General features: G+C 45.2%; 1 protein-coding gene across 7 annotated transcripts in view; it reads left to right on the top strand.

Moving 5' to 3' along the window:
* Positions 1–15,402, top strand: part of ITPR1 (inositol 1,4,5-trisphosphate receptor type 1) — a 3,145,915-nt gene that overhangs the window by 1,185,437 nt on the left and 1,945,076 nt on the right. For all 7 annotated transcript variants that reach the window (XM_069643506.1, XM_069643503.1, XM_069643505.1 and 4 more), the window contains 2 exons: positions 7,755–7,925; positions 8,371–8,436. In XM_069643506.1, the coding sequence (XP_069499607.1) occupies positions 7,755–7,925; positions 8,371–8,436 (237 nt within the window). The remainder of the gene's footprint in view (positions 1–7,754; positions 7,926–8,370; positions 8,437–15,402) is intronic.

The following is a 15,402-nucleotide window of genomic DNA, read 5'->3' as shown; positions in this document are numbered from 1 at the left end:
AGAAACAGGAGGGAAATGGTCTCAAGAAGAGCTAGAGCTGCACATCAACTGCCTAAAGCTCCTAACTGGGTCCTACACCGTCAAATCTTTCGTCAAGGACAGAGCCCAGTGTTGCATCCTCTTGCGGATGGACAGTATATGAGCAATAAGGTATATCAACAAGCTGGGAGGCACAAAGTCCAAGATGCTAGCAGAGCTAGCCAATGATTTCTGGCACACCGACCTAGAGAGGGAAATATCAGTCAAAGCAGAGTATCTTCCGGTTGTGAAGAATACAGTGGCAGACTGGACCTCCTGGTACCTAAGATTCGAGTGATTGGAGACGGCACAAATCAGTCTTCGACAAATTACAGCAGAAATGGGGCCCATTTCATACAGATCTGTTTGCTTCGAGACTGAATACCCAATTGCCAAAATATTTCAGCTGGAGGCTGGATCCGGGAGCGGCAGGGACAGATGCGTTCCTCCACAGTTGGAAATACCACACTCATTACGCCTTTCCCCCTTTGCGAAGCTGGCGAGGGCACTAGCAAAGGTTCTCAGGGACAAAGCCGAGCTAGTCATAGTGATACAGGAATGGAAATCGCAAGCCTGGTTTCCAGTTCTGATGGAACTTTCCACGGATTTCCCCCTGAAGATCTCCCACAGAGTGGATCTCCTGTCCAATCCAGCCGGGGCCCCTCATCCGCTGATTCAGGAGCAGACACTCGCCCTCCTAGCATGCAAGATTTCAGGCGCAGATGATGCTTGCCAGGGCTTTCCGAGGAAGCTGCGGAACCTATCAGAGTATCATGGGCTCTGTCCACAAAACAGAGCTATAATTCCTTGTGGCAGGCCTGGGAGCTATGGTGCAGGGGGCGGGGTATTTCTCCAATTTCAGCTCCTGTAGTTCACGTCATAAATTTCCTAGCATCCCTGATCGTGGGAGGGAACGCCTTCAGAATGGTGGGCGTGTGTAGATCAGCCATCTCTGCCGGGCACGACCTAGTAGATGGAATTCCAGTAGGTGAACACCCTGCAGTGGCTAGGCTTCTTAAAGGAGTTAAGGGGAGAAAGCCCCCATTACCTAGATAACTCAGTTCTTTGGGATGTTAACAAGACTCTACGGTTGTTTGAGCAATGGCCCAGAGACAACCTTTTGTCAGGGAAACAGCTGTCCGGGAAGTTAGCCACGCTGCTCTGCTTAGTATCATGTAGAAGGGTATCAGATGTGAAGGCCTTAAATCCATAGAAAAATCTTCTATCCGGAAGGAATAGCGTTTAATATCGTGCAGCGCACTAAGACCAATTCTAAAGTCATTACATACCCGTACTTCCCTGATAACAAGCAACTCTATGTAGCTCAATGCATTAAATCATACGCAGCAGTAACAGCAGCTATAAGGCCGCAAGATATAACTCTGCTATTGATAGCGCGCAGGGAACCCCATAGAGCAGTTGCTCCCATCAACTATTGCAAGATGTGTGAAGGAGGTGATGGAGCTAGCAGGAATAGACATTTCTGTATTTGGAGCCCTCTCGGGTCGGGGGAGCTATGGCTTCTGGATCTTTTGCAGCAGGAGTTCCGCTGCAGGAGATCATGAAGGCGGCAGACTGGTCCAGTGACTCAGTTTTCAGAACTTTCTATTTCAAGCCAGTCTCTAATATTGCATCAGCAGTAGTACAAAGCTTTGAACAAGCATAAGGCTCGCCTCTGGTCTTGTCATAGAATGAAGATTGCCCAAGCGCACAGCGCAGGAAGTATTTATTCTATTAAAGACACAGAGGCAAGCATTATCCCTCCCATTGGGAATTTCTGCTACCAAGACAGGTGAAGCTGCTATGAGAGAGAAAATTGTATTTTGTTATTGTACAATAACAACTATGGCAGAAAGTTCCCCTCCCTAATGACCTCGATCGCTCTTTTCTTGCATAGGAGACGAGCAAAAGAGTTCTCGAGAGTGACCCCCTACCATATCAGCCGAGAGTGTACGAGAACAGGCCAGAATAGCAAAGGCGAATCATGTTTTAGACTGGTTCAAGAGTTAAGCAGACAGAGAGAGAAAAAAGAAGAGGAAGGCACCTAGAGCTTCAGGATCTTATACAGGCAGAGAGCCCCTCATTGGAGGATAGGACTGAGGCTCAGGACTACTGGTTTGCGAGGGATTATGGGAGATGTAGTTGCTTCTCCCCCTGGTTTCTACATGTTTACTGAGTTGAACTTTTGTTTCTATGCCTGTTGGGCATTTACAAAAAAGAATTAAAAAAAAATTAAAATAAAGATTTAAAATGCTGTGTTATGCAGGAAAAAAGAAGAATAAGCATAATGATTGCCTCCGTGGCTTTAATAGAATCAAGACTTCCTGCGCTGTGCGGTTGGGCAATCTTCATTATCCTCATTGCTCTGGACTGGGCCCAGGGAGTGTTGCATCCAGCAGGACATATCTCGGGAGGTTAGCTCAGGGGCAACGTGCTCACCTTGGAAACAAGACACACAGCAACACAGATTCGATCCCCGGGTCCGTGCTTAGAACCCTCTGGGTATTAAGTGTGTTATAAATAACATATATCTTATCATATCTGACTGCCTTCCAGGCACCTTCTGAGGATTGTCTCCCAATTGGAGGAGCAGGTGTTCCACCTGAAACCTTCAGGCTGAGGTACAAGGAGTGGGACTTGTTGGATGACATCCTCGATGTGCTCCTTTCAGCTCGAAGGCCCGCTACGAAATCCATTTATGCCTGCAGTTGATGTACATTTTAAGTTTGCTGCCGGGAGAGGCAACTAGATACTTTATCCTGTCCTCTATCCCCTGTATTGGATTTTCCTCTCTGCTTAGCCCAAGAGGACATGCAGATTGGTACTATCGCTGGTTACCTTGCAGCCATTTTGATGTTAGAGGGCCACAGAACTGGGCTTGTTTTTCACAGTTCCCACTAATATGCAGTTGGTACTTGTGTAACCTGTTTCCTCACAGCCAGTTTGTGGTTCCAGCGTGGGATTTGAATTTAGTTATAACGTTTCTTATGCATGCTCTGTTTGCACCCCTTCATTCCTGTTCAATTAGATTTTATACACTTAAGGTGATTTTCCTGGTTGCCATCACTTCCAAGAGACGCGTGAGTGAGCTCCAGGTATTGGATGTGTTACCTCCCTCATTTGACAAAAACCAAAGAAGGTGATGTTCAGTGAGACCCTCCTTTCTGCCAAAGGTGTTCTTGGATTTCCCTCTCTCTCTCAGTTTATCTGTTTTGCTGTGCTGTTTTCCTCCACCTCCCCCTTGCAAGGCATAGGAACGATTTCATCGTCTGGACCCTGTGTGCCCCTCAGCTAATACATCTCTGGCATGAGAGGCTAAGAAAGATGACCAGCTTTCCATTGGTTTTGCTGGGGCTCGTGCCGGCAAGGCTGTGACCAAATAGACCCTGTCGAGGTGCATCATTCTCTACATTTCACAATGCTGCAATCTGGCTGGGAAGGATGTGCCTGAGGTATAATGACTCATTCTACCAGATGAGTGGCTGCCTCCTCTGCCCTGCAGAGGGTATTCCCTGACCTGGACATTTGCCAGGCTGCAACATGCAAGCCTTTGAACACGTTTGGTAAGCATTACTGCTTGGATTCCCTTGTGGGACTCGATCCCAGTTTTGGGAGTCTATCATAGATGAGGAATTAGTGGGAGGAAAGAATCCATTGGAAGAACAAATTACTTAACTCTCTGTAATGTTCTTTCTGATGGATGTTCCTGTCATGTGTTCCTTCTCTCCCTCCTTATCAGCCCCTCTTTGCGGGAAGCTAGTAAACCATCAGTTCTTCAGTTTCTCAGCTTCAGAGTGCTAGAGAAAAAGGGAGGAACTGATGTCACATGGCATGGGCCGCTATAGATACAGACCCCAACGGTGTGTCCAGCGCGGGGCATGTACTGGTGTTGGGCGGGCCGCGCTGTGCCCCCCTGGTGGTGGAAAAGCTTTGAGAATAGCTGCACTGAGATTGGGATACCATAGATTAGCAATATGTGGGAGGAACATCCATCAGAAAGTACATTTGAGACTTACAGATTACAGCCCCTAAGTGCGCAGTAAGCCAGGCGGCAGTGCAAGGAGGACTGGTCATAAAGGAACCTGGTACCCAGTTAGATTCTGAGGGTACCAAGCAACCAGTCGATGGATCAGACAGGAATGTTAACATGAGAGCGAGAGAAAGGGGGCCTTGAGCTGCTTCTGAAACTTCAGGTGGTCCGGCTCAATTCTGAGAGGGACAGGGAGGCCGTTCCAGAGGGAGGCACTTGCAGATGAGAGAGATCTACCCCCCACTTTCTGTCTGAAGAAGCGTCTGACCCATAGCGAGTTGGAGGTAGCTGAGTGGAGGGCTCAAGAAGGAAGGTACTTAGGCAGAGAGAGTTGGATATGGTGTGGGCCCTGGCCCCAGAAAGCCTTGTGGACGATGCAGAGAGTTTTTAACTTGATCTTTGCAGCAACCGGGAGGCAGGGGAGAGATTTCAGGGCTGGAGAGATACGGTCCGTGGGCTTGAGGCCAAGGATAAGTATAGCAGAGGGCGCAGAGTAGAAGCAGGCAGATGAGAAAGGGGCTGTTGCAGTAGTCCAGCCTGGACAGAACCAGAGTTAGGGAGACAGTGAGCTTCAGGGGGAAAGTGAGAAGAGGTGTAATACCACTGAGGCGGTGCATCTGGAAGAGGGCCCCCTTGGCAAGGTCCGTGATGTGATGAAAGAAGTAGAGAATGGAGTCGAAGATGATACCAAGGTTTTTTGCCTCATAGGAAGGCGAGGCTGGAGGGCCCAAGGAGGGCGGCTAGCATGAGAGAGGGAAAGCGGGAGCAAGGGTCCCAATGAGGAGGATATCTCTTACTGGCATTAAGGCAGAGATTGTTGGAGGAGGACCATTCCTGAATTGCAGATAGACCGTCAGGGATGAGGAGCCTGAAAGAGAGCAGAGTGTCATCCGCATAACACTGAAAGTTGTAGAGAAGGTAGAGATCAGGTGGGCCAAAGGGGCCAGATAGACACTGAAGAGCCAGGGTGAGAGGATCGAACCCTGGGGGGACACCACATGTAGAGTGATAGTGGTGGAGAGGATGGACCCACTATGGAACTGGGAGGGTCGGTACAAGAGGAAGGAAGTCCGCCACGCCAGAGCCTGATCCTTGATGCTCAGGTTCTCAAAAAATCAATTGATCAGAGGGCAGTGATTGAATCGAAAGGAGAAGAGGGGTCAAGAAGGATGAGGACTGAAGGAGAGCTAGAGTCAAGATTAGAGAGTAGATCTTGACAGGTGTTCAGTTTGCGTGCCTCTGGCTGCTCTGAAGCCTGACTGATGGTCGTGGAGGCAACCAACATATTCAGTGTGGAGAGTGAGCTGGGAGATGGCCAACGTTTCCCAGGAAAGGAGTGATAGAAATCGTGTGATAGTTTTCCAGACAGGTAGGATCGGCAGAAGGCTTTTTGGGGGTCCAAAAGGGAGTGCTTGCGAAGAGAGGGGAAAGATCCAGTGGTGAAAGAATGATTGCAGAGTCCGGCCAAGGCTGTAGCGAGAGTGTCAATGTGGTCCTTGATGGTTCTGGAAGAGCAGGGGCGCACCTGTTTGGATGATGCTTTCATAGATCAGACTTATCTAGAAACATTGTCTGGTGTCTAGAGAGCGGAGGAGAAAGGAAGAGGAGAGGGAGAGGCTGCCAAGGGGGGGCGGGGCCTGAGAGAGGTAGGAGAGGAAGAGGAAAGTGAGGACAGTATGTCCTGAGTTTTAGTTATGAAATGAGAAGTCAGCGCTGTGCAGAGCACCTGGGAGGGACAGGAGAGATGGAGATGCTTTTGGAGCAGGCGGGAGGCCAGTTTGTCAGAGGATGTGTCCAAAGCCTTCCACTTCATCTGTCACCCTGCAATTGCGTTTGTCATATCAAGAGTTGCACATGGCGGTAGGCTTCAGGCGGATTCTCATGGCAAGCATGTCCAGAGTGTTGGCATTAGAGGGTTGCAGGTTAGAGATGGCTGTCCGGGTGTGAGTCAGCCACAGAAGTCAGAGGAGCAGAGAAAGTAGAGGCAAAGGCGTCCACTGACACTTGCTTTATGGGCCAAATGACCAAGAAGGAATGGGGCAGTGCTGGGGGTAGGCTTTGCATGTGGGACATGAAAAGTGGGAGGATCCAGAAAGTGGTCAGTCCACGAGAGAAGAGTGGTGAGATGGCTAGAGAGGGGGATGTCTGTGGAGATGAGAGCATCCAAGGTGTGGCGGGCAAATCCAAACCAAGGTCTTTAAGGAGGCGGCAGATGTCAGGAGTGTTCGACACCCAGAGCGAGAGTTGAGAGTAGCGATATGGAACAAGTTGCCACATTTGAAAGCCTTCCGGGATGGGGTACAGGAGGGGGGGTACACCAATCAGAGTTTGTAGAGGGGCCATAGAGTGGAAAGAAGCAATAGAAGGAGATGGCATAGAGGACAGAGAAGAGATGTGTTGTTAAGAGTTTCAGGAGAAGAGTGGAAGTTGATAAGACGACGTGGGAAGCGCCTATCGAAAAGGAGGAGATTGTGCTGAGGGTTCTGGATTAAGACGATCCCGTTCAAATAGAAATTAATGATGGTTTTAGAGTAGTGGAAGGAGGCCAAGAGGGCCTCCCACCGGGTGGCACCATTGATGGGCGAGGAGGAGACAGGAGAGAGAACAGAGACCATATGAGGGATCCATAGGTCAGGAGATGCAACGACCGAGGATGTCGGTGAGTGTCTGTCTTGAGGAAGCCCTGATGTAGGTATCGGCAAGAGGGAGGTCTCGGTTGAGACCGACCACAATATCCCTCTTGAACTTTTTCCTTCCAGCCTAAGTGAGAGGGATATGATAGTCGATAGAATTGCAGTTAGAGTAGGGAAAAATGGAGAACACCATAGCGCGTGCGGGGAGGAGAGTTGGAGGAGGTGAGCGAGAGGAGGATAGAGCAAAACCCAGTGCTGCACTCCGCAGGATGCACAGGAGGGACATGGGGGAGGTATGTCGTACAGGGCAACACAACAGTAGGGAAACAAAACAAGAAGCAAGGCAGGGCTCCGAACAAGGGGGGGACAAGGCATGGTAACAGCAGTAACCACAGTGAAATGGGGACCTAGAGAGTGGGAGAGGACCTAGTGGAACAGCTAGACACAGTAACACCAAAGGAGTGGGAACCTAGAAGTGGGAGAGAGCCTAGTGGATACAGAGATGCAGTAACAACAATGTCAGAGGAGTAGGTACCTTGGAGTAGTGGGGGGGGGGGGGTAGGAACAACCTAGAAACACAACAGTTAAGTAACAGCAGCCTAGGGACACAGCGGGGAGTCAGAAAACACAGTGAGGCTACTCGCAAGGGAGGGGAAGCCTAAGGTTGTGCAGAGACAGTGTGGCAAGTCGGACATATAGGTGGAAGGTATGCTAAAAGGCCCGCCCGTTCAGTAGATCGCAGTAGTGGCTACTCTCACTGCCCGCACCTTACTTACATTACGGTGGCTGCTGTGTTCAAGTGTTGAATACCACCGAGCAATCAAGCAGGAAGCATTTCCCCTAATCTTCACATCTGTGACAGAATCGCACGCGGCACCTAAAGCATGTGTACGTTTTACTAGAATGCTAGTGCTACTTCAGGTTTGATTTGATGTTTCCATCTTTTAGCAGTCTTAAATATGACCCCATATGTGTGAATAATTTATGTACTATAGAATAAAATATTCCATATTATAGAAAGAGCCAAATTGTAAGACTGCTGAAAACTAAAGCAACTAACTGTGTTTGTGTAGGTTCAGTTGCTGGTCACCAGTCAAGACGTTGATAACTACAAACAAATCAAGCAGGACTTGGATCAGCTGAGGTCGATAGTGGAAAAATCTGAATTATGGGTATACAAGGGACAGGGCCCTGACGAGGGCCTGGATGGTGCTCCCAGCAGCAATGAGCAGAAGTCGAAAAAGGTATGGTAACTGTAATGTATGATGGAAAGTTCTCATAAGCTATACTCTAATTGGAAGCAAAGTGTGTGCACTAACGAGACAGATATAAAACATCTTAGGCATTGCTCCTAGTCATACCTCTCTATACAGAGTACTGAAAACGGCTAATTGAAAAGCATTTTAATCCCTTGTGCAAGCTCTTGATGACGTTACCTTTTGTCCAATCTGTGCCCCTGAATACTTTAATGGTAGTTTGTATTCAAGACATCACTTGAGGTGCACCTCAGTGGTGCTTCCAATCAGATCATTGAATATCTCAATGTTGATTGTGGGGGCAAAGGGTTTGTATCAATTTCAGGAAACATCTTTGGAGCAGTAGGCTCATTGGGCAGGTGGATTAATAGACCCTTTTTCTTTCCACCTAATTCCTCTGAAAACGGACTTAATATTTTGTGTTTATTTCTAGGAAAGTTCCAGCAAGCCTAAGAAAGCAGAAAGTACCAGCAGCTACAACTATCGTGTAGTGAGGGAGGTAAGGTGGACAGGCTTGTATTCTCTGCTGTGTATCTGGAGAAGACTGCGTGAACTAAAAATTGGGTTACCAAGCTTTAAATTGGATTTGGAGTTGCTCATGTTAATCCCAAACTGTTTGGGTCTGTTCTCACTTTAAATGCCAATCTTACAATTGCACCCTGGAATGGGCACTAAGTCGGGCTCCAGCCTGAGATCGTAGATTCCCCACCATGTATTAACAAAACGCTGTTCTTAGAGTGACACTGCTGCATGCATCTCTTCCTGCACTTGAATGGCCACCATGAAAATAGGAAGAGCCTGGTTTCGAAGAGCTCCTTTCTTGTTCTCCTGACAGCCTTGTAGTTTTGTTTTCATTTCAAGAATGGAAACTAGCCTAGTAGCATCTTTGGTGAAATATATTTCTGAAAATGTTATTGGTGGGGGTCTAATGATAATATTATGTCTTGAGGACAATAAGCCGTTAATTTTGCCTCCTAATCAAAATATAAAGAATATTATGGTGTTGATTACTACATATTGCAGCAAGAAAAAGGAAGTATTGACTAACAATTATGTAAAATGTGTAGCATTTATGCTTAAGTAAAATAATTATTGGTAGCTACTGAACTTGGAGAATGTCATTTATAATATCCTTATGTCTCCAGAATGAAAACAATCCCACAAAAGAAGTTCCTTCAAATAAATCCAGGGTCTGCAACCTACGGCTCCACAGATGTTTTGAACTGACTCCCAGAATCACAGATTATGCTAGCTATGACTGATGGGGGTTGTATTCCAAACTTTCTGTAAAACCAAAGGTTGCAGATACCTGATAAGACTTTTGGGCCTTTAAGTTGTTGCCTAAACAATTGCCTACTGCTGTTGCCACTAGATGTAACAATTCATTGATTAGTTGATCAGATCACTCATAAAGTGACAGGTGTCTAATATAAGATTTTGTGCAATTGTACCGTCAATTCATACATTTTGCAACACATTTAAAATGTACAATTGTTGCACTATTTTGTTGCAAGCGCTGTAGGATGGATGGACTGCATAATCCATTTGGTACGTTTACATTGCATATTGGATTCTGTTAGGACGGTTCTTCTGAAGCCCTACCATTGACTTCATCAAAACCATACAACTGAGACAGTACAAGACTCCACTCCTAGTATAAGGCTGTACCACCTGCGTTCGAGGTACCATAGACAGAACAGCCAGGCTTATCTTCGGAGGGAGAGAGAGCTGTAGAATCAGTAAGAAATTGTAATATGGTCCAAAGAAACACAAACACTATGTATGGTTTGTTTAAATACAAGTAGGCCCAGATGAATCTTGGGGGGTTGAGCGGGGGGAATAAGTACCATCACATTATATATAACCACAATTATAATAACACAACACTATGCCTCAAAGTAGACAGACCAAAGTCGGCCCCACTCTAGGCTCCCGAGCCTTCCCCCAGCAGCAATATACTTCGGCAGCACGAGAAGGCAGAACATCATCTCCATGGAACGCTTAGAGCCTCCACAGCATCGAGTGGCCATATAATGCTTATCTCTGGACTGCAGGCATATATGGTATGCCATTAGCACCTGATGTAATTTCGTCGCAACATTTGCTTTTTCTCGTATACTTCAAGAAATTGAGATGCATCGTGCATCATCTACCACATTGTATACATTGTCGCCCGCAATTTAATCTTACAAACTGTACCCTGCTTTTTGCAACATGGCCTATGCATTCAAAGATGGCTGCTCCCCTCTCGTGACTGAAACAGACTACTGCATCTGTCTATCAAGGCATTGATGAACTGCTCCCTTCATTGAATAGCCAATGGTGCCACTGGCAGGCGTAACCCGGCCTCCCTTTCAAAGGCCCCACTGCTAAGGGTCCTGTCTGAGCCTGAGTGCCCCATGCTTTTCGCAATTACTATCTACAGCTGACAAAATTCACACCTCCAGCACCCAGCGGAAGGGTTACCTTGCAAGTAAATTATGACCCAGAGCAGCGTGCCCAACTAGGGCATCACTTCCCCACATGCCACACTAAGCCCTCCTCACTCACGGCACAAGAGCATGCCTCACCTACCTCGCCATCTCAGTCAGGCGCTCGCCAAACTCCAGCGCTATGGGCCAGTGCAACGCCTACTGCGGCATATGGCATTACAAGCTGATGATCTTTACAGCTAAACACCATATGCTTCCCACTACCCTCGCCTCACCCCCGCCGACTACCGAAATCCTGCCGAACTTGTAAGAACCCCTAACACCGCAACACGCGGCATAAACGTGCAGGAAACACAGTACAATAGGTCAAGCCTGCAAAGGCGTGCTACCTGGGAAACATTCACCAAGTGCGCTTACCTTGGAGGCAATCTCAATCTAGCTGTGCCAATATGTTTGTCAAACCGCAAAACTAACACAGACAATCTTCTGCTCTTCCTGCCACCCGACTACATCCAACCTCAATGGCTTCTTAGCCTTTCAACCCATTGATAGAGGATTATACGAGCCATACCGTCTGTCACTCTTTTAACAGATCCATACTAGTCAATACTTATGACTGCTAATTCTAATTCAGCTGTGTTTCATGCTAACTGTGCCTTGTGTTGGGAATTCAAATGTAGATGTATTATTTTTTGCTAACTAAGCCCTCTGCGATAGCTGAAAACTAGATGTTTCGCATGATAACTATGCCCAATGTTGGTAATTCAGATCTAGATTTACACTACTTGCTAACTATGCCTTCTGTCGGCAACTGAAATCTAGTGGTCTTTGAAATTGGTGAATATTATTAGTTGGTGCACTCTAACCCTTTTTATTAGTTTCTATTGGTTAAATTGGATTTCACCGACAGGTCTGTAAATTTAGGAAAGGGGTTTCAGTTTCTATGTTAACCCATAGGCATTTATAGTATGCAGTTTTTGGCATATAGTTTTTCATCAATAATTTACAAATGGACACTAGTTAGTGAAAAATGCTTGTTGGTTTTAATTCAATCTTTTCATTGTATTCATATACGTAATTCATAACATATTGCAGTCCATGTTCTGATCTATGCCAGGTTTCGGTCAGTTGGTCTAGAATTTGATTGTAGGTAGCGTTTATATCATTAACTAGGTTTGAGACATTTTTATTTTGTAAAATATATTTTTTTCTTGCCAAATTTGTAACTTAATCTGTTAGATCATATCACCATATTCCTTAGTTAGTATTGACTGGTATTCCATATTCAAATCAGCCTGATGCATGTTGCGAGGTCCAGTTATCTAGTGTTTCAATCATACCGGCTTGTGCTCGGCACACGGTATAGCCACCCTATGTGCCGCTTTACTCTCCAAGAATGGTGGTCATATTAAGGTGCAGCTTGTTGCACGAGCATATCGTATCAATGTGCACCCTAAGGTATCTAATTGTGAGAATTTTCATTGCTTGTTGATTAAATTATTTAGTTTTGTATCTACAAAGTTAATTTCCATGTGCAACTTATAATCAAATATTCAAGTGGATTGTGTCCTCCAACGTATTCCTCATCTTTGATGTTATTCCATCCAGCTCAGCTGCTTCTGAACATTTTTTCGGCAGAGGGCGCCGTGTGTCGATGTCGTCGAGTCGATGGTCCCTCGAAGGCCTCTGTCGAGGGTGATGTCATCAGGTGTATAAGTAGCATGCGCCACCCGTTTGCCTCAGTTCCGTTTTTCCGCAGTGTACGTTGCTTCGGAGATTCAGCGCGCCTCGAGTTCTGTGAAGAAAAGAGAAATAACGAAATATGTCTTCATCAACGCCGACCCTGAACTCGAAATCGGGTTTCAATAAATGTAAATCGTGTGGCTCAAAAATGTCGATTACCGATCCGCACCGAGAGTGTTATGGTGCCTTGGAGAGGGCCACGACATGGAAGCCTGCATGAAGTGTCAATCGATGACGGGGAAAGCCTTACGAGAGGAGGGGAAAAGTGCAGGCAGGTCGTAAATCCGACCGAAAAGCCTCTAGCGTTGAGTCGAGGTCCCGTGAGGAGAAATCTCCACGACGCGAAAGGCATCGGTCGGGGTCCTGAAGCGATTCCCATCGCTGGTCATCTTCGCTGGTCGTCTTAGACAAAATCTAAGAAACGACGCCATAGATCCCCCCTCCACTTCGTCTTCGGACGGATCCACAAAAATGATGAAATGTTCCACAAAACATTCATCATCCGAAGAATGGGAAGCTTTTAAGATGAAAATGTTGGAGGTTTTTGACAAAGCGAAGCCTCGGTCCGCGCCTTCCTTGGAAGCCAGTCGGGAGCGCCATCGCTTCGACACTCGGGTGATCGAAAGAGGAAGACTAGAGAACCTTCTAGGACATCGAGCGAAAAAAGCCGCTCGAGTCGAGTCAACCGATCGAGGTCACCGAGACCGAACACACCTCGAAGGGCAAGTCCTCGAAGGGTGCCTCGACGCCGTCGAAGTCGGATAATACGTCGAAGTTGTCGACGCCTTTGTCGACATTGACGCCGAAGCCAAGGGTTTAGATAGAAGCGCACACCTATAGTAAGTAAGATTAGTAAAGAGATTCGAGGATTATGTTGTATAAACTTTTAGGTGCGGGGGGGAAAACTGAGGTCATGGCACAAGACCCCGACAATAAACAGTAAACAGAAAGAGGATTCAACTTGGGAACCCTCCCGTCCCCTGCACACTTTCAAATGTTTGGATTAATCCAATACAGTTGTTTAAACTGCGTTATATGCATTGTACATACATTTGTTTCTAACACATATGGTCAGACACAGGAGTGTGAGATAAAAAAATATATATCTTTATAGTCAGGCTGTATTATTTTCAGCAAGAATTATAGTTCAGACAAAGATTATTTACAGTGCATAGAAACAGTATCAATAGATAAAGCTCAAATTGAAGAAAAATGGAGTCCAAATTGATTAGCGACGCGTTTCGAGGAAGTTCTCCTCTTCTTCATAAGGCCACACTTGGACTCTTAATGTAAAAGGAAAGCATAAATTCAGTAAAGAAAATTTTGTAAGCACAATGCATAGACTGTTCATGTCATATTAAATGTATACAGTTAAAAAATAAATGGCATTAATTGTATTTAGAACATTAATCTGTCCCTAAAAAATAGGGAATTGAAACAATGTAACATGTTCTAATATGCATTGTAATTCATGCAACATTATAAGGTTAACTAGGTTGCCCCTGCTCGAGAGAGGGGCTGAAGGTCTACTGAAGCATCTTTTCCTGCAAAATTAACTGTATAACGTCCATCATACTGTAATTTAGTGGAGTACTACCTCTAATGGGATCTATCACGTGGATGGTGAAACATAAGCTAAAGAAAATTAAATATGTAGGTAAAACAACACACAGATAGTTCTTAGGCTATATCAATCTAATATGGAAGAAATACAAAAATCGTTACCTCTGTGAGTAGAAAGTGCCGGAAACAGAGAACCGGACGGAGCGGTGAAAATAGATAGACAGTCTTCGTACATCAGTTAATTCCTTAAAACATGGCTAATTCCCAAAAAGATACCAGAAATCTAAAGAAAACAAAGCCTGATCAATGCCAAGCTCAATGTTCAAACGTAACAGTCATAGGTGTAAGATAAAAAAAAAATGAGTAACATACCTAACCAAAATATGGAGGGCGGAAAATAATCAATACAGCGGCCCACATAAGGATGTAGAACTTAAGTATCCCGCCGTCGCTACAGAGGTGCCTCAGTATGTGGGAATTCTGTCATACGAATAGCCAAACTGAACAGGAATGAAGTCCTGATTAGTATACTATACCTAGCAATCTGATATGAAGTAATGGAAACATAATATGGTGTTTAATCAAGGCAAAAAATGTAAAGAATTACCGTGGTAAGAATGTGCAAATGGCACAATTCTCAAAGCTGATGTGCAACTGATGTCAAGATTGTGTGGCCGGTCAACAGCTGAAGAATCCGGCAGTAATAGGTCAGTTAGAGTATCAACTAAAGAAAGTGTAAGGAAAACAGAAAAAAAAGAATCATGAGACTAAGGAACTATTTCCCTGGTCCCTAGATAGATAAATGCACATGCATTCACGCTTACCTGGAGCATAAGGGGGCAATCCTGAACAGAGTCTGTTCAGCCGAGTGGCTTGTTGTTCACAAACCATGGAGACTACATGTGACCATGGAGATAAATAGAGGACTGAAGTAATAGGTGAAGAAAAAAGACTAAGAAGTAAATGGGCCTCAAGGTCGGCCATCTTGGAACGAGGTTATATTGTAATGAAGGTGTAGATCTCTAGGCATTCAATGACAAGAAGTAACTTAAATCGGGAAGCGTAAAGGTGCGTAACTAAATAAATTAAAAGGAAAAAATTCATACAGTACAGAAACCTATTGTGCGATGTAAATCGGACATTACAAATACTAGTCCGCACATCGTAGAACGGGGAGAGGAAAGTTGAGAAAAATAGTGTACCATGTGAAATAGAGTCGAAATTAGCAATGACAAAGGGTCTTGAATCGAACGAAACGCTCGGATCTTTAAAAGGGAAAAAAATAGCACGGAAAAAATGAATATAATGTTCAGATTATCTGGCTAAGGTCATTTAATGACCATGTGTAACCTATCAGTTCAAAATAGGTGGATCACATGGATTCACATTATGCAGGAAGAGGGAAAAAAACCTTAAATCTCTCTCTCATTGCATGGACAACCTAGTGCAATATAGCAATCTCAATGGGGTAAATGCATTTATTTTACAAAAGATCAAAATTAAATGTGATAAGTATAACAGAATGACAAAAAATGAAAATTAAGAATAAGAACAATTTTTACACTGTGTTTAGAGGCAATTATTTTTATGGCAACCATCTATTAGTCTCAACAAAGTAGTGCCTTAGATCACAGTCAGACACAGGAATAGCAATGTGACTCTCAATTTTATGTTGAAAATCAATCATTCCTTATTGTCAAATTCAAATCACAGAAAACAGTTCAATG

The sequence above is a fragment of the Ambystoma mexicanum genome, chromosome 2p (assembly GCF_040938575.1).
Source record: "Ambystoma mexicanum isolate Mex_15411 chromosome 2p, UKY_AmexF1_1, whole genome shotgun sequence".
NCBI classification, from domain to species: domain Eukaryota; kingdom Metazoa; phylum Chordata; class Amphibia; order Caudata; family Ambystomatidae; genus Ambystoma; species Ambystoma mexicanum.
The sequence above is the reverse complement of the archived record's forward strand: the minus strand, read 5'-3'. Positions and strand labels throughout refer to the sequence as shown.